The sequence below is a fragment of the Hyperolius riggenbachi genome, chromosome 1 (assembly GCF_040937935.1).
Source record: "Hyperolius riggenbachi isolate aHypRig1 chromosome 1, aHypRig1.pri, whole genome shotgun sequence".
Lineage (NCBI taxonomy): Eukaryota > Metazoa > Chordata > Amphibia > Anura > Hyperoliidae > Hyperolius > Hyperolius riggenbachi.
Window position 1 is genome coordinate 546,055,804 of NC_090646.1, and position 27,946 is coordinate 546,083,749.

The 27,946-nt window shown below is 39.8% G+C and overlaps 1 protein-coding gene across 5 annotated transcripts in view; it reads left to right on the forward strand.

Annotated features, from left to right (window-relative positions):
• The window catches only part of SEMA6A (semaphorin 6A), a 321,282-nt gene that overhangs the window by 178,801 nt on the left and 114,535 nt on the right, over positions 1–27,946 (forward strand). For 2 of the 5 annotated variants that reach the window (XM_068247141.1, XM_068247126.1), the window contains exons 14-19: positions 973–1,113; positions 2,852–2,932; positions 6,730–6,788; positions 7,101–7,121; positions 7,273–7,320; positions 16,816–16,956. In XM_068247141.1, the coding sequence (XP_068103242.1) occupies positions 973–1,113; positions 2,852–2,932; positions 6,730–6,788; positions 7,101–7,121; positions 7,273–7,320; positions 16,816–16,956 (491 nt within the window). The remainder of the gene's footprint in view (positions 1–972; positions 1,114–2,851; positions 2,933–6,729; positions 6,789–7,100; positions 7,122–7,272; positions 7,321–16,815; positions 16,957–27,946) is intronic. The other 3 variants (XM_068247149.1, XM_068247139.1, XM_068247133.1) reach the window with 2 other exon arrangements.

The window sequence follows — 27,946 nt, forward strand, 5'->3', positions numbered from 1 at the left end:
TCAGCTGATAGATTTGCAAAGCTCTGACTTTCTGCGGTCACATACTGCACATGATCATGACTAGCAAATTAGAGACTTGCATATCTATCACTTGGCCAAACTGATCACATGCTTCTTCATGAGTTCTCCTAGACATGACTCACTAGTTGGGTACTAGCTCCAGCCAGGATTTATAAACTGGTCTCCTACATCAAAGGTGCCACCCGTAACCAGTACACGATCCGCCCACTTTCATGTTGCTTATTTTCCACACTTGCTCGGACAGAGTGACTGGCAGGAAGCTCTGATACTCTCGCTATTTAGAGACACAATCATATTCAGTGCGGAGCAGCTGAGCGTTTTAAATCCATTTGTATAATTTTAAATATTAGAAGGCATTATTTCTAGCAATATGCAGCACTAAAGTGAAGGGATTGCTCATATCTTAAGAGTGGAATTTTACTTTAAGGTTCACGTCCATCTGCCTCTTAGTAGACACTGCAAGATTGAAAATACTCCATGAAACAACTTGCTTACCGTGGTGACAGCTAGAAGGAACACAGTGATTTAAACTGATGACCAGCAGTTTCTATTAGTGTCCATTACCGTGGGCTCCCCAAACCATTTTGTCACTGTCTTGATTAGGTGCTGGTAAATGGCCTAACTGTAAAGAGTATTTATACCAGACACGCAGGGAATGAGACATTGTGCATAGATTCAAGTGACAGCTTTAGCTGAGAGACAGAGCAGCCACACTCTTAGGAAATGGTACACATAGCTACAAAGGTTTAACAGTGATTCTGAATGGCAGAAATGCATCTGGGGCTGCAGTAGTGGTAATTTAAAGTAATGCGGAAACCAGAATAACTAATCGCACTGTCTTCTTCTGTCATCTTGCAGAAAATACCTTACAGTTAATTGTTTGTGAGCAAGTGAATGTGGATTTACTTTGTTGCTGATACTGATCTATATATTCACCGTTAATTTGCACAGGTGTAGCTATGAAGGAACAGACGACAAGAGGATTACTGGGCTGCAGCTTGACAAGCCGAATAATCTTCTCTATGTGGCATTTTCTAACTGCGTCATCTGGGTTCCACTTGCAAGATGTGAACGTCACATGAAGTGCAAAAAGTATGTGTATCCCCCATATCCTGTCTGTCGCCAAAAGGCTCACAGTCCAATCTCACTGTATACGTGCATTGCCAGGCCTAGTTTGCTTAAAGGGATACTGTAGGGGGGTCGGGGAAAATGAGTTGAACTTACCCGGGGCTTCTAATGGTCCCCTGCAGACATCCTGTGTTGGCGCAGCCACTCACCGATGCTCCGGCCCCGCCTCCGGTTCACTTCTGAAATTTCAGACTTTAAAGTCTGAAAACCACTGTGCCTGCGTTGCCGTGTCCTCGATCCCGCTGATGTCATCAAGAGCGTACAGCGCAGGCCCAGTATGGTCTGTGTCTGCGCAGTACACTCCTGGTGACATCAGCGGGAGCGAGGACACGGGCGTGCAGGCGCAGTGGTTTTCTGACTTTAAAGTCATAAATTGCAGAAGTGAACTGGAGGTGGGGCCGGAGCATCGGTGAGTGGCTGCACCAACACAGGATGTCTGCGGGGGACCATTAGAAGCCCCGGGTAAGTTCAGCTCATTTTCCCCCGACCCCCTACAGTATCCCTTTAAATGTCTATTAACCTGTTTGTGGGACGAGATTGGAGTTCCCAGAGGAAACTCACAGAAATATGATGCATGTAGTATTTTGTCATAACTTAATACTGTAGAGGTGCAAGGTGTGTATGCCAACCACCAAGCTAGTGTTTTTGTTTCCCCCTTTGCCTGGTATGTTAACCTTGTGCAAGCTGATTTTTATTTCTCACCTTACGCTGCAGCACCATATTGTTTTAAGCCTCCCTAGTGTGCCTCCCCCCGCAGGCTATAATGTGGAGAGTGTGCACAGGGAGCTCTTTCATACTTACCTGTTCCAGGCACTGGATCTGCTTCCCTTTTCCTCCTCTGAAGCAAGCGCTGCAATGCTGACCTCCTCTTCTGGGTTCCGGTTATATGATATGCCTTGACCCAGAGGATGGTATCGGCATTGCAATGCCACGCAGTAGTGGAAGAGAGTCTTCCACTACTGAGCGGTGCTGTAAATCTGACACCTTCCTCTGGGTCCTGATCATGTCATATCGTGATCGGAACCCAGAAGAGGATGTTGGCATTGCAGCACCCGCTCCGGAGGAACATGAGAGCCTATCCAGCATTGGAACAGGAAAATATGAAAGCGCTCCCTGTGCCCACTCTGCATTATGCAGTCCTAGTCGAACATGAGACAACTCTAGTGGAGCTGCTAATTGTAAGCCATGGACAGAAGACTCCAGTGTGTAGGAATATGCAGACGCTGCAAGCCGAAAGCTTTCCTAGAGTATAGTTATTTGCCATTTACACTCAGAATAAGATATACAGTATACACTTACCTCACCCACAGCAGAACATGAATATTTGGCTGAATCACTATTTATGTATATGTGAAGTTAGATCAAAAGTCCTCATCAGGCATTCAGATCATTATTTCATGTCCACCTATTTTCTGATGTGTACAGCTGGCTTTTTCGACTAGTCCCAGGCCTCACAGAAGCACTGCAGTATGTGAGATCACTACTGGACTAGTGACAGCTGCTGGTAACTGGTACTAAACACCAAAGTCATTCATATGTAAAGGATCTATTATCATGAAAAATGTTGTTCTCCTTTACGATTTGCCTATATTGCTAGGTGGGGGGGTGCAGTTAGGCACTGGTATCCTAAACATTTTACAGGAATTTGTCTGTTGAGCTCAATAATGTGAAATTGTAATTCTCCTTTTTTCACTGTGCGCAGGACTTGCATAGCTTCCAGAGACCCATACTGCGTTTGGATGCGAGATGCAGGGACATGTTCACAGCTGCCACCTGGTTCTAAGTAAGTTGATACAAATCAACTGATATAACTATTCCAGAGGTTCCATCAGTGAATGTTTTCATTTTGATAAGCACTTGACTTTGTTTCACAGCCTTGACTGCTGCGATACACTGGTAATTATATAGCAAAATGAATAACATACAGTCAGATCTGCACAATGAGCCAATGTTTCCATTCTGTATGGGAGGGATTTTGCAGAGCGCGTGGAAGGCAGAAATCTGTAACAAGGAGGAGTTGTCCTTGGCTGGCAGGTGTCTGTGAGCCAGCTATGGCCAGTTATGGATAATATAATAGGACTTTTCAATTCATCCAGCAACTTTACAGCAGTCACTTGTTACACATGGAATATGCGGGTGAAAAGTGAAAGACGAGTAAACAGTTTTTGGGAGGAATGATGACACAGAAGCCTTGTGCTGAGGCCGAACTAAATGAACCAAATGATCAATTCATTTAACTTATTTTATGTGCTACAATAGTTGCTGCCTATTCGCTTCTGCTCACCGTTTCCATAAAGCATGTTTTCATTGGTGTATAAATGGTTGTTCTCCCTTTTATATGCTTTTCTGACTAAGTGGGTATTGTAAGTTAGATCAGTAAATACGTTAACATTGCCACCAGGCTCTTACTTATATACCTTATAATCTCGCGTATAAGGCCTGGTTTACACTGTCAGTTTTCTGTCAGTTTTTTTTTGGGTCAGAAAATTTGCATACATTTTAAAACTAATGTAAGTCAATGCAGCAGTTTCCACTCCATGCGAATTTTCGTACGCATGAAAAAATCTGAGGTCCTGCATCATATTTTCGGACTTCACGTACAATGCTTTGTATAGGCAATGCGAATTTTAGCATTATTTACGCAAAAATTTGCATTAGATCCATGGTTACAAGAAGTTGTCAACATTCATGACTAAGCTGTTACTAGGCAGATTATGTATATTTAACTAATGTGAATTTTCGCATACGAAATTTCGCATAAAAACGCATACAAATTTACATGCAAATTTTCACCAATCAGAAAAATCTTATACGATTTTTTGCAGGGAAAATGTTACGGTACAGTGGAAACTTCGCCTAAGCCTAATAATGAGCCGACATCTTCCGCAGAGCTGTACAGAGTTCACTAACTGTCCCTCAGAGGAGCTCACAATCTAATCCCTACCATAGTCCTATGTATGTATCGTAGTCTAGGGCCAATTTTTTTTAAGGGGGAAGCCAATTAACTTATCTGTATGTTTTTGGAATGTGGGAAGAAACCAGATTGCTTGGAGGAAACCCACGTAGACAAGGGAGAACATACAGGCTCCTTGCACATGAAGACCTGGCTGGGATTTGAACTTGGGACACAGCGCTCAAAGGCGAGAGTGCTAACCGCTAGGCCCCCGGGCTGCCCAAATCCCCTAGCTTGTGGAGCGGAGTGTGCCAGCAATGTGTCAGTGGTGCAATGATGAGGGATTATTTCTGTGTGGCAATCGCTGTCTCATATCTGACGCCATCTAGTGGCCTCTTAAGACACAGCAGTATCATCCTTGGGGCACATCTGGGTATTGGGAGAGGGGATGACTTTTACTGGGGGCACATCTGGCTACTGTGAAGGGGGCTATAACGGGGAGGGGGCTTATACACAAGGGAATTACTTTTTCCTGGTTTCTGAAGGAAAAGTGGGTACCTCGGCTTGTACGCGAGTCGGCTTTTATGCAAGTATATACGGTAGCTCTGATAAGCTTGTTCTGGTGGCCTACATTTGAAAAGGCACTGTAGTAATTTGGGCGCCAGGGATAGTGCCTGTCAGGTTCTACTTTATTGCAGAGCTAGCAGATATGCAGGAGAAGTGAGCTGAATGGTGACTCAGCTCTATGCTGCTGCTGCTGCTCCACCACACCACCAGGTTGTCTAGTCAGCAGGGTACTGGCATGCTGTAGAAGAAATGAGCCTTAAGGATCTAAACTGGCTGTGTTAAATGTTAAAATCTTTGGGCAAACCTGTAATATCACTTGTACCGTGTTTCAACTCTCAGACTGAAATACTGCTTTAAAGCATTCTTAATAGCCTCTTAAAGCTCTTAGTGTTAGAGGTGTCTAAAGAAGTCTGGCAAGGACATTTAGAAGATTTTCAATAAACTGGAAACAGCTGTGAGAACTGTAATATCTTCAGCCTCTTACATAATAGTGCTGAGAGCACAGTAACGCCCAGCAGTAAAACCTTTTTTTCATTTTTGTTTTGTGATGTTAAATTTTGTAGTAAGCCATTACCGCTTCAAAAGTTTACTGTGTACAATTTGAGTTCGTTTACTAAAAACAAAAAAATAAATCCCTTCGTCCATTGCCAGTCATCTGCATAATGTTTTCATCAGTGGGGAGGAATTGAAAGCAAAAGTTACTGTGTAGTAGGCCAACATCTGACTAACGTATGGAACGGGTTTTCTAAAAATATACCTACATCTGAGCAGCATTCTAGACCACAGCTGACGGGAGGAAATGATCCACACAGACACAACACTGTTATTGTTCAAGATGCTGCTTGGTTGACACATGCTGTGCTGTCCACAAATGATGTGCATAGTTCGCTGTGCTATCGGCTGTTATGGAGTGAAGATGGACATAGTCATTCTGAGGTTTTTAGGGAATTTTTTTTTTGCCTTCTAATTTTATATTCAATCCATTGGTTTAAGCCCGCTTAGTATGACAAAGAAACATCTAAATAGACATTGACTTATTGGCATAACTGAAAAACATTTTACACTAATTAAACTAGTGGGAGCTCTTCTTTGACCAAAACCTATGGCCATGCCCTCCCCAATCATGATGCATTGCAGAAACATTGGTGCTCTTTGCGTTGTCTAACCCAACAACAACCTACATAAAGTCTGGACATAGTTTCCGGTTCCTGACCAGTAACCCCAGATCGATCACACAAGCGAACAGACCTTTCTGATCTATATTTGATCTATCTATTGATCAAAATATAGGTTGAAAATGTTGTAATTTCAATAGGTTTTCATTTGATATCGATGACTATATCAAATCTATTCAATAGACCTGTGTGTGGGCACCTTTAGTTATAGTGATTCTCCTTTTTCATCTGATGGCCAACAGAACTATTAACTGCCATAAGCCATTGTTGGCTTCATCATGCTGTAATACCACCCAGATTATCTGGCCAGCATCACTGCTCAGACTATTCTTGATAGCTTACTCATGCACCTTCTGGAGAGTTGGGCATATGTGGTGACCACATCTTCACTTGGAATCTTGTGTGACATGTAGCTCTATGTCTAACAGAAGATGGCACAGAAGGTGGCATCAGTCCTTCTAAATAGCCCTACTATTTAGTCAGGGTGCAATCATTATGTCAAAAGTATCCAAAGGCATCCTCAAGATTTAGTTTTTAGACATTATAAAGAGATGCCAGTCAGAGAATAGTCAGCATTGTGTATAGCACTGTTTTAGGATAGTGGAGTTCCCTTTTATTTTTTGTTTAACATGGCTAGTAGAAAGTCTCCTTCTGTCTTAAATATGTATAATTCCACAATTTGCCTCAAAGAATCACAGTATTTAAGACACGGTTATCTGCAAGATTTGTCCTAACCAGCTGTCCAATTATTTTTAATGGAATACATCCAGTGTCACTAGATCTGCAGGCATTCCAGGTCTATTGTTGTTGTTTTTGTCTTTTTGTCTCTGTGATGCGTGTAGTTTTTTTGTCCAAATTCTGCACATGTATCTTTGATGTTTTTATACTAGCTGTATGAAGCCTGTACTCGAGGATTTCTAATTCAATATTTCTTTTCCTCTTCAGAGCATCGTTTGAGCAAGACATAGAGCATGGCAATACAGACGGCCTAGGCGACTGCCAAAGTAAGCAAAGAATCCTTCTGCTGTTTACTTTGGAAATTTAGAAGGCTTATTTCATCCAGTGTCAACATTACCTGCAACAACAATAGCAGACACACTTTGCTGTTAAAAGAATCCTATCTTTGTGAAATGGATTTGAAAAAAACTCTTAACGTCTGCAGAATGGAGAATGTAGGGGGTAAATGTATATAGGACTGATGTGGTGGAAAAAAAATCACAGGAGATGTAGGCGGATCATAAAGAGGTGTTATATTTCAAAAACCACAGCCTGAATTGTGCAAGTTGGAGTAACTGTTTGTTTCTCTCTCTTTCCAGATTCTTTTGTGGCATTAAATGGTAAGAAAAAAAAAAGCTAAACCCATTCTTCTTTCCTACATTTTTTAGCATTTCTGCTTTTGCTTTGACTTGCATCTTTTGCTGTATTTTTTATTATTATTTCCTTTTCTTTCTGTGCCTACAAATTTCAACCTAAACTGTTTTTCCATAGAATTCTCAACTTCAACTCCAGATCAGGAAATATATTACACAGTGTATGGTCAGTTTATACATGTTTGTCAAACATTCACTAAGAGACTCCTTGTAGTCACCTTTATGTTTTAGATAGCTTTTATACTACTTTAGCTGTCGTTCTGGGTTTACCAAAATTGCCAATAAAAAGGAACAGCTAATCATTGGTGATCTGCAAGCTACCGCATTTTCCTCAAAAAAAAAAAAATACATCTGACTATAAAACACATACAATAATACTTAGGAACCATAAACAGTTGTTTGCATAAAACTGGGTGGAGTTTCTATCGGTAAATTAAATATGAAAATTTTATTTTAAAGTGTAGCCTTGCTGACTCTGAGATGTCCTCCAGGGTGCTATCGTTAGAACCTCAATGTCACAGTAGTTGCTAAAGTTATCCAGTGGAGTTGTTTATTAATTTCTAGATAGATATATTTATACTGTAGAATGTTACAAATTGCTCTCAAAGTTAAGGTGGCCATACACTAGTAGACAGCCACCAGATTTGACCAACAAATCCCTCTCAGATCAAAATCTGACCAGAGAGGCATCTATTACTGCCACACACTGCAAATAGATTTTTAATATATTTCACCTTGAAATCTAGATATAAAAAAAAATCAACGCCGCAGGGTGGGCTGACTGGCAGGCCTCCCAGGTCCCCCCTCCTTCCATCTAGTGCTCCTGTGGTGCCCCTGCAGGGTGTTGGCAGTGCACCTGTTGTCCTGTGTCTTATCTCCATCCCTGCTAGCCACCTGTTCCCCCGTAAACCATGGCATGTATGTAGTCATGTAATGTACATGCCGCCAGGTCACGGAGAAAAGGTGTACCAGCAGGGATGGTGACAGGACACAGGAAAAAGCGCGCCAGTGGACAGGTGTGTGTTCCGCTGCCAACACTCTGCCTGGGCCCGGGCGAGCACTGTTTTTATTGGAGGTAGACCTACACCAGGTCAATCGATCAACTGCTAATCTTCCGCCACACACCTGGCCCACTCTCTTTCAAGCATTATCTTTCCATCCAGAAAGATCTCCAGTAGATAAGCATTTTTATTGTTGTAAAGTAGACTTAAATTTTAATCAAATTATGTTAAATGATCAGTTTTAAAACAATCAGTAAAAATCTATAGTGTTGCTTTAAAAAGGATCCATTGGATTCTGCCTGGTCAAGATTTTACAGCTGTCCCAAGAGATAAAATTGTCACGTTTGAGTGAAAACTGTTAAAATCCATTGTTCTTAAGTGTATAGTTTGCATTATCTAATTTTGGATAGATTGCAATAGCTCCATGTGGGGTCAGCGTTTGGCTATGCTCCAATGAATGCCATATCATTTTTACTACTTTGTCTAAAGTCATTTTGTGGCGCATACTCGCATGAGATCACCTATCTCATTTTTTTTTTCTTTTCTGTGGCAAGTTTTCTAACCATGATGCTTCAGTGGTTACACTCTGCTCAACTTGGTAATGAAGCAGTTCTGGCATTTGCTGGAAAAGCCTTGCTTTTGTGCGAGTCTATTTCTGGGCTGACAGGGCTAGTGTGGGATTCTAAGCTGGAGCCAGCAATGCTTCGGTAAGGATTCCTGTAGTCTCTACACATTGTGTTTAGGCTTCATATCCATCCAATATTGTTAGTGACACCACTGTATTTGCTATAGCTTGGACATAATGTGTATACGCCAGGGTTTGTATCCTCGGTTTTTAAAAGAAATCGTAAGCTTAGAAGTACAGAAGCTGAAGTGAAAGCCCACTCCAAAACTTTATTATTATTTTTAAGGCAAGTTAGCAGTGATAACGTCCATGGTTCTGTCCTGTGTGCTTTCCTTAAAGCAAGCTTGATGGTAACTCTGCTGTAAGGAAACCTTGCTACCTGTTGTAGCTCTGAGGACAGTCAAATAATCAGCGGGGCATCCATTTAAAGCGCCGATCTGAAAAGAGGAAAACCTTTGTCACATTGCTACATCTCACTGGCTAGTCATTTTCAGAAATTACACAAGTAATTACATATATATATCTGATCACTGACTGCTGCTCAAATTGTCTGTAGTATGCACTACTACTAGTAGCATATGCTCTTTAATGGCCCTGTAGGGAATCCAAAGTACAGATGCACTTTACCTTGAGTATTTTGCTCTCTTATCTAGCAATACAAAAATCTTACAATTCATTCCAACTATTGAGTAGTCCAGTCACAGATGAACATGGTGATCACTCCTCACACTTCTCGCTTAAAATGTCATGCTACCCAGGGTAGAGAGCAGACAGCATGAATCATCAGATGGGAGGGGTCAGGAATGATCACATGGAAGGCAGCAAGCAGGCTAGAGTGACCTGCAATGCTGTTTTCATAGGGCTAAGTAAGACCAAACAAAATGTGTTCTGGTAAGAAACTGCATCTGTTTCAATATATAACGGTGGATTTATATGCATACAGTCCCTATATCAGGGGTGCCCATTAGGTAGATCGCGATCTACCGGTAGATCGCCAAAAGACTTATGGTATATCCCGACCCACTACATTTTTTATTCTGTATATACAAGTGTGCTCCTAAAATTGTACATAGGTAGATCATTTTGACCTGCTAATTTTTTGAAGTAGCTCACAAGCCGAAAACGTGAGGGCACCTCCTGCCCTACATGGGCACTTAAGCTCTACTTTCAGTCCTGCTACTCAATACTTCATTTCAAAACAGAGCACTAGATCCTTACTGTACCAGTGTACTTTCTGAGCATTACAAAATGTGCAGAATAGGCTTCTCTTTTCAGACAGGCATGTGTTGTGTTACAACAACCAATCAGATTCAAACGTGCAATGAAAAGGGTTATGGGAGAATGAACGCCTGTATCTGATTGCTTTTTGGCAGTTACATTGGCAGTTTTTCCCCGTGGGCACTTCTGCAGTATGTTTAAAATAAAAACCGAGCTGAAATAACAGTATTTCTCCTGCGTTGACATTTTTGCAGTAATGGTAGTATGTATTCGTGCATCAGCAGTAGTGTCTTATTTCACTGATAATGAAACATAGGATATGAAATGGGGGAAGGCTGATATCCAGTGCCACAGAATAACCTAATAAATTGATATTGCATTAATAATGCAGTAATTTCCTTTAACCTGATAATGTGTGGTTAATAGCCTTCAAGATTGCTTTCCTGACAGTATTTCCCTACAAATTAACAATAGGAATGACATTTCTTCACCATCATTGAACATGTAGGTGGATAACTGACATGTCTAAATTTATGCAGAACTTTCTGTACATCTCGCACAGTTTTTGAATTGCTTCTGAGGGGTGTATGTTGACAAGTGGAGGCACACACTGAAAAGAAGGCTCTAATTAAATCCAGTTTGATATGTGTGGTAAATCTGCATGTCTGATAGGCAAAACTTGCCTGAGGCCATGCACGGCCTACTGACTCTGTCAAAGGCCTGTCTAGATTTCAGGCCAGCATCCGTGAGGAACTACAATCCATTCTCTTCAGCTGTCTGTTCCTTATTTTAGCAGAGGCAATTTTGGTGAACTGGAGCTTTTATTATACACCTCTGTTTTACTAATACCTTATTCTTTCTCCACGTTTCCTTAGGTTTCTGTAGCTATTACCAGCTAGTCTGTTACAACGCAATACTCATGATGTAGCATTTAATGTAGAAATCCTAGACTAGATGGAGTTCTTTGTGTATTGATTTTAATAATAGTCAATATGTTACTTTAGCTATGTCTTATGTAAAAGGTGTAAAATATGTACTCACATGAACGTCTTAAAAAAAAATCTACATATCACTGTGTGGTCATGGGAGATTCCAGGAAATCATATTAATGTATACCATCAAATTATTTCAATATAGTTATATATTTGAACTTTTGTTCATTTACTTAAAGCTTTGAGCTACGCATGAACTTCAGATATAGTTTAACATGTTACGCATTACTTTCATTCGTCTCTTACACAACACTTCAGGGTAGCCCCTTGAGCGCTTTGAGTCCAACAGGAGAAAAGCGCTATACAAATGTTAGGTTAGGCAAAAACAGTTAGGTCAAGCATGCATGTTTTTGTGAAGGTGGGAGAGAAGCAGTTCATCTCCAACTTCAGAGAAAGCAGCAGTGATTCACCAGGAAGATCCAACCTGGCAAATTGCTTTTCCCTTAAACCCTTAATTCCAGATCACAGGATGACCCTTACAGGCACTCGGGTATTTACCTGTACAAGCACTTGGGTATTTACCCGTAGAGGCACCCAAAATGATTTACCCGTAGAGGCACCCAATCCTTTACCTTTACAGGCACCCAATTATTTACCCATACAGGCACCCAATTATTTACCCATACAGGCACCCAATTATTACTTAGTCCAACTACAAATAGTTGAAATGAGTGATCTAGATTGAGCTATAGATCTATTCAGTTCAAATGTAATGGTCATTATTCGTTAACCCCTTAGTTATATTTTGCAGTTGATGCTGTACTGGATGATTTGTTAAAGTCTCCAAAATCGACAGATTGCTTTTGTACTTTATGTATAAAGGGTAGAGTCCTACTTCAATAATGGTATGAATGGTATGGGTATATTCAATGTACTGTTGAAATCCGAGATCTAAATTCAGATAAACCGATGACAGAGGGGGAGACAGATACAAACTAGTACTGTGTTCCTCGCATTATCCTTAAATGACCAGCACAACTTCTGAATGAGACCATGCGCCATTGTTTTTGTGCCTCTGTTTCTAACACAATGGTCTCTCGGAGTCAAGCAGTCGTGTTTACTTTGCACACAATCCTCCAACAAAGAGTCTTTGTTGATGGAAGGAATGGTGCCGCTTTGTTACCTGCAGGTACTTCTACACCACAAGTGGGTCAAACAGTGGGGCAGTTGTCTGAAGTACACTTAGTCTCATTGTAGCAAGATGACAATTTTATTGACTCCTCGTGGAACACAAATGATAGATGCCTGAACGCACAATGAACACAATGGTCCAAAGAAAGACACACAAAACACAGACGAAGATAGATGTATTGATTTGTTTGTGTATTTCCTAATATTTGTGCCAAAAAAGATCTACATCAAGCCTGTAGCACAGTAGAAATATTGTAATAAGGAGAAAAACAAAATGTCATTTATACACATGGATAAAAATAAACAACCTTAACATTTCTTTAAAGGGTTATGTAACAATGTAAAATGGCATTGAAGTTTAATTTTTTACAATGAATCTGCTTGGTAAGGTGAACCACTCGAAATGTGAAATGCCAGGAATGACATTTTAAAGTTTTTTTGTAGCTCCTTGGCAGTCATGCCATTGTTTTACTACTAATAGAGCCCATAACCAAAACAATCATGTAACTAAGTCCATATTTACTTATTGCATGGTCATTGTAGGTCAGTAACCTTTTAAGCAGAAAATCCATAGGATGTGCAGGAGAGAAGGGGTACAATGGGCAACTGCCATATTGCTACCATGAAATCATTTAACATTTAAAAAAAAATCTAGTAAGAATATAAAAAACATCCTAGCTCTTACAAACAGCTTATCAGAACTACTTAGGATGATCTTTATATCCCTGGCTAATACTTCATCTGCATAGATTTCCTCTTGGGAAGTGATATGAGATTTATAGTGTATCGTATCCCTCTAAAATATGATGGCCTGGTTACTCCGCTATCCACACATTGATTTAAAGGCCTGGACACAAAGTTAATAAGTGCATTTCCAAATTCAATTTGCTTTTTTTATTGTGCCTAAAAGAGAAATAACTATTTGAATGTTAAAAGGACTGACTATCTAAAAAGATGCCAGCTTTGAACTATGCTAGTGTCCTTCAAGCAGTAAAGCTACTTTATAGGTCTGGGAATGTGTAGATGTAGCATGGGAAGATTTGAGCTTTTGGGTTTCACCTATACGATTCAACTGTTACATTATTTTCATCAAAGGTTTTCATCACTTGTCCCCCAGTCATTCAGCAAACCCTAGCTTATCTTCCTGCTTAATGGAATACTGTAAGGGGGTCAGGGGGAAATGAGTTGAACTTACCCGGGGCTTCTAATGGTCCCCCGCAGACATCCTGTGCCCGCACAGCCACTCACCGATGCTCCGGCCCCGCCTACGGTTCACTTCTGGAATTTCAGACTTTAAAGTCTGAAAACCAGTGCCAGGGCTGTGGAGTCGGTACAAAAATCCTCCGACTCCTCAGTTTAGGTCCCTCGCTGTCCTCCTCCTCCGCCTCCTGGATCTTCTACTATGGGTCCAGGTACTTGAGCCAGTCGGGTGTAGTGAGCATACTACACCAGTGCAGCACTATTGCGCAGGTGCAGAATGTTCCTGGCTGACGGAGCGGCACGTGGCCGGACTGCGCTGACTGGCTGATTTACCAGGACTCGTAGTAGAAGATCCAGATGGCGGAGGAGGACAGCGAGGGACTGATTAGCCTGAAGGAGGCTAAAGGAAGCCCCAGGTATGTATACAACTTTACTTTTCATCCGTCTCAGGTACCTTTTTAAAACTTGTAGACTTGCACTCTTGTCTATGTATCCGTGATGTGCCCGGCATAAGGATCACCAATCCATATACGTCAAGAAGAAGGCCGGCACCATCTGTATTATGCTCTTCAAGTAGTATTTATTGCAATAAATTCTACTTAAAGAGCATAATACAGATGGTGCCGGCCTTCTTCTTCTTCAGGTTCCCTTTAATTCGTAGTCAACAAACCAAATTTTAACAACATATCAAATTATTTGATTTCATGAGCAAAGGGAGTGCATAAATTTGCATAAACCAGCATCAGCACAGAATTGTTTCCATCTCATTGACCATCTCCATTAGTGACACAGCTACACATCAGGCTTTATTCTTACAGCATAGATCTTATTTAGTATATATAAAAAATTCCGGTGTACACATCATATATACAGTCACAATCAGATATGTATATTTGACTTTAAAAATACGGGGACTGCTTTATTGAAGCAGCACAAGTAACTATTTTTTGATTGGTTTATTTCATTTTTGTGGACTAAGCACAGCTATTACTGTATATATAAATTATTTATGATTATTATCTGAGAAATAGCACATTTTATAATATTTTCTATTTTAATTGGTTATTAGGAGTCGGTACATTTCTTTTCCGACTCCAGGTACCCAAAATTGCTCCGTCTCCATGACTCTGACTCCACAGCCCTGAAAACCACTGCGCCTGTGTTGCCTGAGGTCACCAGGAGCGTACTGCGCAGGCACAGACCATACTGGGCCTGCACAGTGCGCTCCTGGTAACCTCAGCAGGAGCGAGGACACAGCAACGCAGCCGCAGTGGTTTTCAGACTTTAAAGACTGAAATTCCAGAAGTGAACCGGAGGCGGGATGGAGCATCCGGTGAGTGGCTGCGCGGGCACAGGATGTCTGGGGGGGACCATTAGAAGCCCCAGGTAAGTTCAACTCATTTTCCCCCGACCCCCCCCCCCCCCCCCTTACAGTATTCCTTTAAATGGCTTTTGTCCCCTCCACCTACTTTCATATCTCCAATGAGGTGTGAATAATAAAACATTGTCTTTATTGTATAATAGTAGTAATAATAATAATAATAATAATGCAATTGCAAAGAGTGGCATAGCAGAAATCTTCTCAGTGGGCTGATCTTGTACAATAACCACAGCTCCTAAAGCTACGTACCCATGTTGCAATTTCTCAATCTATTTTCATTTCCCCCGTGACCAGCAATTTTACTATTTTGTGTGACAAGTGATAGTTTCTGTGATTTTGTGACATGGGTATGTGTGGGTAGTTAAGCGAACTACATTTTGCACACCGCGGATTGGATCTTTAAAGAGAACCTGTACTGAAAATAAAAAGTCAAAATAACCATACACAGGTCATACTTACTTTCTGTGTAGTCTACTCCTCAATCTCTTTCTCCTCTCCTGCATCCTGTTTGTCCACTGTGATCAATGGAATTCTCCATCCTCCATTTTGAAAATGGCCATTGCCCCATATCAGCTTCCTGGTCAGCAAACTGTTAAACTGTATTATCACCCACTTGAGCCATAGGGAACATGGACATTACCTTTCACATTCAGTTGTAACTCACAGCAACTGGTGTATATTTCAGTTCTGACAAAATATTGTCAGAACTGGAAGGGATCGCTGTAAGAAGAAAATGGTGAGCTTCTGAGAGGAACTGACGGTGAGGTTAGTATGTAATATTCATTTGCAGCTACGTCCTGTATTTATTCTAAATAATTTTACTCACTTCGGGTTTCCTTTAAGAACCCCGGTGACTCCCGTGTAAAGTGCTGTGATTACTTGAATGCTTGTTCATGGCCATCGCGATCACACAAGTAGGAAGATAAATCGGGGGAATGCTCATCCATCGGATAATGTTGATGAGGTTTCCTCGATCCATCTTCGATTGAGGACTGACCTTTACAGTGTGCCAATTAACAGCTGCTGTCACTGCAGCAGGCCTCCCAACTCTCAAGACTTTGCACCATGGGCCAGGGTTTAGTTGGGTTTTAACGTTTAATCTCTACTTTTTATACCGGACTTTAACCTGTACGCCTTGACAAAAGCACCTAACCTGAAACTCTTCTCCCTGTTGAAAGTCCCCTTCTGAACCCGTCTAACTCTATCCTTCTATCCTTGATAAAATTAACATCTTTTTACTCTGTTTCCTTACCCGAACCTTCTTTATCTACACCAGAATCTAACCTTCCTCTTTTCTGCCTAACCAAAATAATAGCATTTCATTGTTTTGGCATCAGTGCTTGGTACCTATTCCACTAGCACTATGTCATAATATTTCCTCTCAATGCCTTATGAATGCTGAACCTCAAAGATGGCTGTGTAGCTGAGTGCTTGCACCCAATCCTCCCATGCTGAACCACCTCTTCCCTTATGACCACACTCTGTGATATGGAATTGAGGGCCAAACTTCACATAATAAATGTAGATACTTGAGTACAGCCTATGACATCTTGAGCTGGATGGGCGTGGAGTCTAGATCCCTATGGTATGTTATACACCATTAAATGTTTAGCCTTTTTAATCAAATCTGTTTTAAGTTAGTCCAAACCTCACTTTCTACCTACACTTGCCAAATTGTTTCTTATGTTACTTATTATAAGCTACATTTTCATAAATGTTGTGTTGCTACCTTATACAAATTTACAAAGTAAGGTAAAACAAAATACACAGAATAACCAAGCAATACAAAAACCCACACATGCATCTAACCAGAAAGATTTACCGTGGATGTAGAATGTACATCTCAGGAACAAAAAGACACTGTGCATTGCTGAGCAAGTCTAGGGATAATAAACGGTTATTCTCAAAACAGCATAATAGAGTGATATAGAGATGGCTGGTCTTAACCGATGATGGCAAGTTTTATAGCACCCCTCATAAAAATCCCGGAGAATAATGAAAAATGTGTTTTATGTAGACATCTTGCCAGAGCATCAATAAGTCAGACTGCACTGTAAAGAAAAGTCTGTTGCTAACAATGTTTCTGCTAAAACTAAACCCTCAAATTCCTTAGATCCCAGCACAACCTCTCACTCCAGAAGACACGAGAGTTACGATAGGGGTACTGTCCTGGACTGGAAGGACACTTATGACTCCTCTGAGAACACAGACCCTCATATGGCTGACTCTTTCCATAATCACCAGGACAAAAAGGGTAAGGCCTTGGAAAACATGCTTTTATGTACATTGAGAGGTCAAATGGGGAGGGAGGGTGGAGTAAATGGTGTGGATGCTTTCAGCTGGAATAATTCAATATGATGAATATGTACTCAATCCTTTCTGAACTTGCGTGGCCTGACTACAAAAAAAGTTAAAAGCAAAAAGTTAATTTATACCTTTTTTGTTTTTGTTTTCTTTACTGTCTTTATACCCATACACACATTTATACAGTTGTCATTCTTTGTAGGAATTAGTTGATTATGATACGCTTTTATTTATGGTCTTGGCTATCAAGACAAATTCAGAGAATACTTTTAAGGCGTATCCATTAGTATAAAATAGAATCGATCGTTTGCTAAAAGTTTCCTCCAAATTTTTTTACTCCGAATTTAAACATGCTGTCTACAAACACTCACAGCAGCAGGTTATTGGATTTTGAAAGTTTTAACTAGGAAAACCTTTTATTCCTAAAGAATAGAAAGATTGGCTTGATTGTAAACAGCACATATTTTGTATACTATACTCAATTCTGCATGTAACCTATCACAGAATTTTCCCTCCACAGTTATCGTTTTGATTTATCCAGAAATAGTAACAGTATGAATTTATAACCTCATTTCATTACCAGCACCTGGCAGCTTTCTTCTTACGAAACCTGTTAAGGAAATCTGGATGCTATTTGAGTTTAGATTGTAAGAATATTAGACTAAAAATGTGCGGTTACTGTACACTAATGTAATACACCCGCTTCTCTTTAACCTATATGAGGAGATAATGAGTACCAGTTAAGGAGATAATGACTACCAGTTTATATTAACTGTTGTGCGTATACAAAAGCTGCCTCCAGCACACGAAATGCATTAACTTACGTATCACTTCAGAAGGGACATTTTGTAAATTAATTGCTGGTGTCCTTCTCTGTATGATGAGAAATTGGTACCAGGATGAAGACTGTTGACCTGTAACCCAGACTGGTCGACCCGTGGTCTTCAATTCCTTCTATGCTTAATAGCCGACAGCAGAACCCAGCATAATGTTTATTGTAGAGGTTCACGTTTGATTAAAATAGCCCTCTCCCCCCACACACACATTATTAACTCAAGGAGACTAGAGGCATGCCTTATGCACTATGTAATTTCATCATCTGCTGTCAAATTTGGAACAGATCCCCTCAAAGATTTCTGATCCATTCATGAAGAAAAGGTACACTGAATAAAAGCATTAGCTCATCCAAAGCACACTTTTTAACATCATCTTAGTGCTTCTCTCCTGTCATTTGAGCAAATAATAGATGCTATATTCTGCCTGACTGCTTCTCAAGAGTGGTAGACAGACATGATAAATGAACAAGGACCTGAACCACAGAACTGGCACACAAAATGCTAATAGAAATAAAAACACTTTCTTTGTTTTTACCCTGCAATTTTTATTTTGTATAATTTGAAGCAAAAGTTAAACTGGGCATTTAAAGTATTACATTCCCAAGATCTTATGGATTTATTTTTACAGTTCAAAAATCTGTGCCAGGTACATTCCAATCACATTCACTGGCTTACTTTTTTTATTTAAAACACCATTTATATATTTTTTTTATTTATAGTTTCAACATTTAATTAGACGTTCTATCATTACACATGCTATGGACAATTGTATTCAGTGTCATCATATTGATAAAGCTGAAAGCAACCTGCACATTAACGTATAACTAGTAATGTTATAAAAAGGCACAATGGTGGCAGAGGTTACGCATGGGTGTTTTTAAATTTAATTTTTTTTACCATTTTCACATTTGTGTGCTTTAATACTCCTTGTCTGTCTCTGTACATTATACATGGTATCGATATTAATCATGAGCAGAAAGACAATGAGTAACCTTGCTGTACAGCAGTTAAGTAGAAAGAGCTTGATGTTTTATGGGTTTGTTCTTTTTTTTTTATTTGTTTATTTACGTTCGTTTTTGTTTTTTACACTTTAACCAATGATTTTTTATTTTGTCAAACTACGAATTTTGGTTTTGACTTTTTGTTTTGCAAAGTGCTCTGTGGTGTATTTAGTGTAATTTCTTTGAAAGGTGTTTTCTTTCATTTTTCACGCTGAGAGTAAAATTCCTTTCTCTGTACTAATTCCTTATTCACTCACTGCTTTGTTTGCAATAACAACCAGTGGTTTGATGATGTCACATCCATGTGGTCAGCATGCACTCTAGCTCAGATACCTGATGTTTTGAGGAAGAGTAGCCCTTGAAATTGCTTGACTCGGCAGGATGTGACATTTTTTCCCCACTGCTTAATTAGCAACCGTAAATATACTCTGGAGTTGTTTGATTTTATATTTTTATGGACCCTGAAAAAAAAACATTGCCACCCATGATTGACAGTGTCTACTTATTTTGTTTAGCTTATATTAGATGCTGGTAAAGCCAATTTCCAGAAGCTTTTATTTTGGATGTGAAAAAATGTTTAGATGCTTATTTTTTTATCATTATTATTATTGTGGTCTTGTGTCCCCATGTGTGAAAATTTCCATCACATCCTGTTCAGAGAGGATGTGAGACAGATATTTATTTATTCTAATTGAATGGGGAGGAGTTATCTTTGGCTGGTTTGCCTTGTCCCTTATTATTCCCCACAACTACTAGTTTTCACAGTTAAGCCACAAAGCTTCCTGGATGTCCCATTGACATGATGTAAGTAAAATCTCTACAAGGAGACATAGACGGCAAAAAGAACTCCAAAAGTTTTTAACCCCTTTCCTCACTATCCAAGGTTAGATAAAAAATAAATATCCTATAATTGGGCTTCAACCTTTTTGACCTTAGGGTTTCTTTTTTTTTTTTTTTTAAATTGACCATATTCAATTCTTACAACTCCAGTGCATATCTTCCTGTGCAATGTTTTTTGTTTTTTTCACTGACTTGTGTGTTGTTCACCTTTGAAAAAAAATACACTTAACCTCACGTCCTACAATAACCCTTTCCCTCCTCCTGCTACCATTGTACTTGGCCTTCCTTGACTACTTCCCTTTTAAAGTTTCACTAACATCTCAAACTAAATAGGGCTCATGTGTGCATACTGCAGTATGCACTGCTAGTCATTCAGGCATAGAAGAGTGTTTTCGTAGTACACTACTAAGGCATAAAATGTGCTCATCCAATGGATCAACCTGGATCAAATCATTCTGAATTAATATTTTATCTGTGGTCTAGATACTGATACAAGTAATACATGTTAACTTGCTTACTTTAACACTTAATGCCTTACCCTAAATGTCACCTTATTACACTAGAATGTTAACCTTTTCCTTAATCTGAAACATTAGGATGCAGTTAAAGCTGTAACTTATTGCAGATACTCCTAAATCAACCTTTAACACATTGGAGCACAAGGGCAAATTAGTATTACAGTGCCCACATACTTATCGACTGTTCCAACAGAGTAGACCTTAGATTTAATATTACAATAGGCATATTGGGGAACTGATACTGCCAGAAACCACTAGGAGTGTGGAGGATCGGGAAGGGGGATGGATCTCAGACAGGTGTGTGTGTGTGTGTGTTTGTGTTGTTTCACGGGCAGCAGGGTGTGATCAGGGTGTGTCAAAGCATATACTGCATTGTGGGAATTAAAACTAATGGCTATAGAGGTGAGCTCCATTTTAGGCAATATTTCTACTGAAACCTTATCTAATGATGCAGAGTGGTAGGACAGGTAAACTGCACAACAGTGTTATCACATAGGGGAAAGGTTAAACACACACACACACACACACACACACACACACACACACACACACACCCCATCGGTGGAATCTCAGTCGTCCTTTTTTTTTTTTTCCCATCTCAGGGTCTCCCTACACTTTCTGCATACTTAATATACTCCCTCATGTAGAATAAATGGAGTCGATTGTCAAGCCTAATGCTAGTAGGTAAACCATACACCTTGGTACAGAGATCTCACCAATGGAACAGCTGAGAAGTCAGCAGGAGAGTCATCCTAAATCTTCCATCTAAAAGTGAAACGTCCATTATGGGTGTAATAGCCAGTCGTGTGCTTATGCCACCATCGCTGTGTTAGCAACCGATGAAAGAGCGGTTTTATGCCTTAGGACATTATCTAACGGAAAACATTTTTCACATATGCTGTCTAGGGATGAGTCCAACTTTAATTTAAGGTGTTACTGTCTTTAAAACTAAAAGGAAAAAAAAAAGAAACCATCCAATCTCTCTTTGTGACGTATTCCAAGGCTTTACCCTGTTAGTGATGACATAATGTTTGTGTATGTGTGTTAGATATACTAACAGAACCTGTAGATGTCAGAGTTGTGTCTGAATGCAGTGGGGGAGAAAATGAACTCATTTTCTTCATTCATTAAGCTGCATTTCCCATGACCTTCCCTACTGGTCCTCGTCTGAGTTATTCTCCTTCTTGCACCTTTCTCTAGTTGTTTATAACATAGAGGTAAACGCTTCCAACTTCCTTGTTTCATCTTCATGTCTCCAAACGTCTGGAGCCTTCCCAGCCTTTTTAATGAGCTTTATAAATTAGCCGCAGTAGCAAGCTGCTTGAGGTTCATACCTATGTTATATTGTCTTATTAAACACACATGTGAAGCCCAGGTTGGTTAGAACAATTCACGTCTTGTGTTCCTGCTTCTCTTTTAATATTTGGTAATGGAAAATGATTATTGCAGTCTTTTTTTTTTTTTTCCTCCCCTCTGGCTCATATTGGGCAGACTGTGATTAATGGTGACTTAATGTGAAAATTGGATTTAACCCTATACATATGTGAAATGTAGACCAATGTTCAGAATGTATGCAATCACCCTTTGTTGTCACATAGATAACTGAGATATAACTGGTGCAACTAAACATTGACTTAAGGCAAACAAAGGAAGCAGCTCATTGTATCATAGAGCCACATTTGTAATTTTTCATTTTTAAATGACATAATTTGTCTGATCTTCATTCCTGACTAGTGGAAAATAACTGTAGCTACTGTGTTGTTTCAATGTGTGACTGAGGTTACCAAGCTACAAACGTTGTTGTTTCTGCATGTACCGGTGTACTTTGAGCCCTGTTGAAGCTGCAGACCAACCGATGATAAACTAACACGACTTTGGAGAATCTTACAAATGATGTAAATCTATTTAAGGTCTTACTTTTTAAAACAACATTAACTGTTATACCGGGCTGTTGTGTTATCTTTGGCTATTGCTCTGTTTTGAAGACCAGATTTCTCCAAAAGAAGAGTTCTTTGAGCCTTAGCAGGTTTTGCTTTTCGTGTTAAAAGAACTAGTAGCTGTAGTAATACTGTAAACATTTTACAGATTGACCATATTTTTTGAAAATGCTGAAGCTGCACTGTTGTCTTTAGATAACACGGTACAATTTTAATAAGTCTTTAACCTGATTTTTTTTTATTGCATGCACTATCTAGCTTATTAATTTGTGTGCATCAGTGTTTGAAGGTGTGTGTTGTTTCCTCAGAGAAATGCTCACATTATTTGCAGTGTAGACACAGTTGAGTCTTAAAGAGAAACTCCGACCAAGAATTGAACTTTATCCCAATCAGTAGCTGATACCCCCTTTTACATGAGAAATCTATTCCTTTTCACAAACGGACCATCAGGGGGCGCTGTATGGCTGATATTGTGGTGAAACCCCTCCCACAAAGAGATTCTGAGTACGAACTCTTGGCAGTTTCCTGTCTGTGAACCTTGCTGCATTGTGGGAAATGGCTGTTTACAGCTGTTTCCAACTGCCAAAAATGCATGCAGCAGCTAAATCGCCTGCCAACTGTAAAAATGGCACCATGTAATAAATGTTAGAATGTAATTCAGGGATTTAAAAGATTTTACAATGAGCAAACACTGACTAAATCATGTATACATAATTATTGTAAAAATGAAGCACTTTTTTATTACATTATTTTCACTGGAGTTCCTCTTTAAGTATGCACCGACTTTTCATTGTTTATGGAGAAAGTTGGGTCTGCTGGCCTTCTATGACCCATTAAAGTAGTAATTATTTTCATTGGGAAGGCCAGATCCTTTAAGAGAGTCTTAACTCGTGGAGCTGGATAAGTAATGAGATTGATGTAGTAAAGCTGGAGAACACTAGAACATTAGTCTTTTAGCACACAGGGAATTTTGAAAAACCTCTTTTCCAGTAGGTGTTCAAATCGTAACCTAGTGGAGTTGCAAGACTATATACATTAGTAGTTGATTGGCTGTAATCAAAGATATGCAACTAGAGTAAGCTGTTTAATAGCTGTAAGCTGTCCAGGATTTATTAAGACACCTAATGCAGAAATTCACTAAGCTTTTGGCAATTCTGGCCATATTCCAACATGTAAGGGTTGCAAATTTTTCTCACTTCACTTTTTAAGTAGTTTGTTCTACTTTTGTTCTTTTTGTTGTTACTTACTTTATCTGACAACTGGATGACCATGTTGAGTAGAAAGCAGCCTTTGGGCCCATTCACACGTGTAAAACGCAAAATGCTAGCGCATTTGCTAGCGTTTTGCTTAGGCTATTTTTTTATTTTTTTTTGCGTTGAACGTAAAAAAATCACCATTCACACTTGCCGATTTTGTCGCGATTGCGTTTAGCGCTTCTATGGCACTGAAATGCAATCGCCTGAAAATGGTGGAGGCTACACATTTGCGTTTGGCGATTTTCGTTAATCGCCAGTGATTAACGCAAATCGGCCAAGTGAGAACGGGCCCATAGGGTATTATTGCACTAGCGCTTTAACCACTTAAGCCCAATTGGACGAACATTCTCGTCTAGTTGGAGTCGCGCGCACTCCCGCAGGCCACGCGTGCTCCTGCCGCCGGCCGTTAGCCCAGCGATCAATGAAAGGGATTATAGATCCCTTTCATTGATCGAAGCCGCCCGCAGAAAAGCCGACAGCGTCTCATCAGACGGTGCGTTTTTTCTGAGTTTCAAAAAGTTCCCCGTCTTCATTCTTCTTCCTGGAAGCATACGATCACACTTCCAGGACTTCTTCACTGTGGCCATCTTGTGGCCAAATAGTAAAACTACACACACATCCATTTTTTAATAAATACATTTTTTTACATTTATAATTAGCAGTTTACATCCCACACCAAAAATGACCCACATACAAATAAAAAAAAATTGCAATTGAAACCTAGTTACCTAAGGGTCTGAACTTTTTAAATATGCATGTCAAAGAAGTATATTAATATAATTTTTTAAATTATGGGCTTGTAAAGAGTGATGGACGCAAATTAAAAATTTTATTCTAATTTTTTTTTAAAGGATTATTAAGAAATGGAAAAAATCATTATTTCTCAGATTTTGGCCATTATAGTTTGAAATTAATACATGCTACCGTAATTAAAACCCATGTATTTTATTTGCTCATTTGTCCCGCTTATTACACCATTTAAATTATGTCCCTATCACAATGTATGGCGCCGATATTTTATTTGGAAATAAAGGTGCATTTTTTTCAGTTTTGCGTCCATCCCTAATTACAAGCCCATAGTTTATAAAGTAACAGTAAACAGTAACAGTAAGCCCATAGTTTATAAAGTAAAAAGTTCAGTCCCTAAGGTAACTATTTATGTATTTTTTTTAATTGTAAATTTTTTAATTTTTTTTTAATTACAAAAAAAAAAAAAATGGGGAGTGTGGGAGGTAATGAGTTAATTTTATGTGTAAAAGTCATTTATTTGTATGTGAAAAATGTGTAGGGTGTAGTTTACTATTTGGCCACAAGATGGCCACAGTAACTTTTTGTTTTAATGCGACCTCCAAGCTTCCTTCCGGAAGCTTGGAGGAAGAATAAGGAGGCTGGACACGTGAGTTTTTTTTCTCACAATGATCGCGCTGCCCATAGGAGAGCAGCTGATCATTGCGGGGCTTAGATCAACGAACGGGAATGGATTTTCCCGTTCATTGATCTCTGGGCGAGCGGGCGGCGGCGTGTTTACTAGCGGCGCGCGGCGTGTTTACGAGCGGGAGCGCGGGCAGCGTCGGGAACGCGGAAAGTACGTGTTTCTCCGTCCCTGGTTTTTAAAGGATGGAAAAAGGAGCGGAGAAATACGTACGCGCGGGGGTAAAGTGGTTAAAAAGCGCTAGCGCTTGAGTGTTTTGCTGAAATCGCCGGCAAAATGCTCTAGTGTGAATGGGCCCTTACTGTTCATTCCAATGCTTAGTCGGCCTAGATTCTGCTGTAAGGCCTGGAACCCACTGAAAACCGCAAACGCAAAACGCAACCGCTAGCGTTTTGTCTGAGCGGTTTGCAAGCGGATTCATGCACGTTTTCGGTTTCGTTTTGCAACAGTGTATTTTTTTGCTCAGCGGTTGTGTAGCGTTTTGCGTTTTGCGTTTTTATCCTGATTGGTCCTGTGAATTATTTTTAATTTTGTTAGTGTGCTGAACCGCAAAACGCTAGCAAAACCGCTCAGTTTAGGTTTTGCTGAGCGTTTCTGCTAGCGTTTCAATACTTTACATTGAAGCGCTAACGCTCCCAAAATGCTGCAGGTCCTGCGTTTGCGTTTCTGGGAAACGCAAACGCTCCTGTGGAAGTTGCCCCATCCATTAACATCAGCTGAGCGTTTTGGCAAAACGCTAGCGTATCGCAGCGCTGCCAAAATGCTCAAAAAAACGCTCTTGTGGGTTCCAGCCCTAAAATAGACTCACGCAGCCAGGTGGCATTGGCTGCCAACAAGTCTTTTCAGATCACTCAAAGCCTGGAGCGTCTGTGTATGAGGTGAGAGCAGGTATGAGGAGACTGAACAGGGCATTTTGGATGACCGCACTATATACAGGAGATTCCTTGGCTTTATACAATAAAAAAAACCTGTAGATTGAAAAGTTAATACAAACTACATCCTACAGAAGATAACTGCTCCTTGAGGAGCCTCTTCAATTATCCAAAATTGTGTTAAGCAGGCCACTGTAGTGACTCATTAGAATAATTTCTTGAACTTCTTTTCTAACTTGGTTGCTGCATCCTTCCTCTTCTGACCTCTGGGGCTATATGAAATGCAGTGGCTTTAACAGCACCACTACCCTAGGCATTACACTTGAGGGTTCTACATCAAAGTACAGACTTGAGATGACCAGTACCTGATCTAGCGGTTTTTAGATTGACTGAGTGATGGTCATGTGCCTGAGGCTCCTGACTGCAGTTGCTGACCATTAGGTGAAACATGACATAGAATATACAGTTGTTGTTTTCCTCTTCACCAGGTTGTGATTTCAGCATCTGCTGCCTGGTTCCTGATTTCTCACCCTCCCATCTTCGTAGTCATAAACTTTGTTCACAGTTGAGCCAAGTCTATACACATCTCTTCCGTTTTGTTTTGTTTTTCACATCCTGTAAAACATGGGCAGTCACATGACGTCCGCTTGATTAATGATACGATGTCTGTAGACCACTTCAGTTTGTGCATAGATTTAGTCATTCATTGATGTATCAAGACTTCTTATACTTTAAGCTTGCCAAATTGAATACCTGAAATATGCATAAGTATCACACTTCAGTCTCACCAATAGTGAATGTGGAAAATGTAAAATTTTGAGATAAATTTGACAAAATAAATCTTGCGTGTAAACAAAACTTCTGACTTGAAACTGTTAGGTGCTGTAGATTGATTGATTCATTTTATGGAGATGTCTGCAGTTGTCTGACTAGGGAAGTGGAAATGCTTTCAGGAACAGGAAATCTACATCCATCCAGTGATTGTATAACATCACATAATAGAATGCACTGCAGATGTGTCACAACATTGGGACTGGAGGAGTACTAAATACACGTTGTTCTTTTTGTTTTTTATATTAAAATCTAGCAATATTATTACACCTTTATAAATGTTTATTGTCCTAATAATAAACAGGCTGTCTGCTTTTTAGAATCAGTTTACATAGTCCCCATCCTGATGACTGAAGCAGACACCGCATTCAGGATGTATTACCTATGGATTTGTGCTAGAGATATCAGAAGTTTACTTCCTACTTATCTAGGCAATCATACAAGCTCAGGATTTAGAACTTGGGACACTACTTGTACTAAAAGTCTGTGTTCTCCCCAGGCTCTTTTAGCCGGGTTCTCCACCTGGCTAATTTTGGTGACCACCTGGCTGCCATTGGCTCACGTCCACATCCTCCTCCAATGCTGTAAGCAAAGTTGCATTGGCCTTGCATTCCCCGGTCGTGCCCCACCCGGCTACTTTGTCATGCCACCCGGTGGGAAAAAATGTCTGGGGAAAACACTGAAAAGTTATACTGTTGGTATAGTTGCAAAAAAACATGTGTAGAAGGTTTGGTGGCTGCAGACTGAAATTGAAAGACCTTTTTAATAAAATTACTAAATTTCTTGTGTTTTTAATTTTAGTAAAATTTTTATTGACTAGATGTTGAGATGGGGGAAAGGAGGGACAGGAAAGCCAATGACTGTATCTGCTTTTGTACCTTCATCAAGTCCTGGAAGAAGTTACTATGTGCTACTGCATATTTTCAAAGCTTAAAAGTTGATTGGCACCTTTTAGGTTGCCCATACCTTACAACCTACTAAATTACTAGAAGTTGTATTTTAGTGTGCTTCAAGCTTTGTTTCAGACATTTAGTTTTCAGTCTCTTTGAATCATTTGTTTCAGACATGATGGACAATTTTAGAAATTAAGAATCTTAAATGACAACTGAAGTGTAAAGAATATGGAAGCTGCCATAGCTATTTCCATTTATGCAATACCAGTTGTTTGTCAGCCCTGCTGATCTATTTGGTCGCAGTAGTGGTTTAATAACACCAGAAACAAGCAGGCAGCTAATCTTGTCAGATCTGACAATGTCAGAAACACCCGATGTGCATGTGCTTGTTCAGTGGGCTATGGGTAAAGGTATTAGAGGCAGAGGATTAGCAGGAAACTGGTATTGCTTAAAAGGAAATATGAAAGCCTCCATATGCCTCTCATTACAGTTGTCCTTTATGATATAAATTTTACAGTAACGCC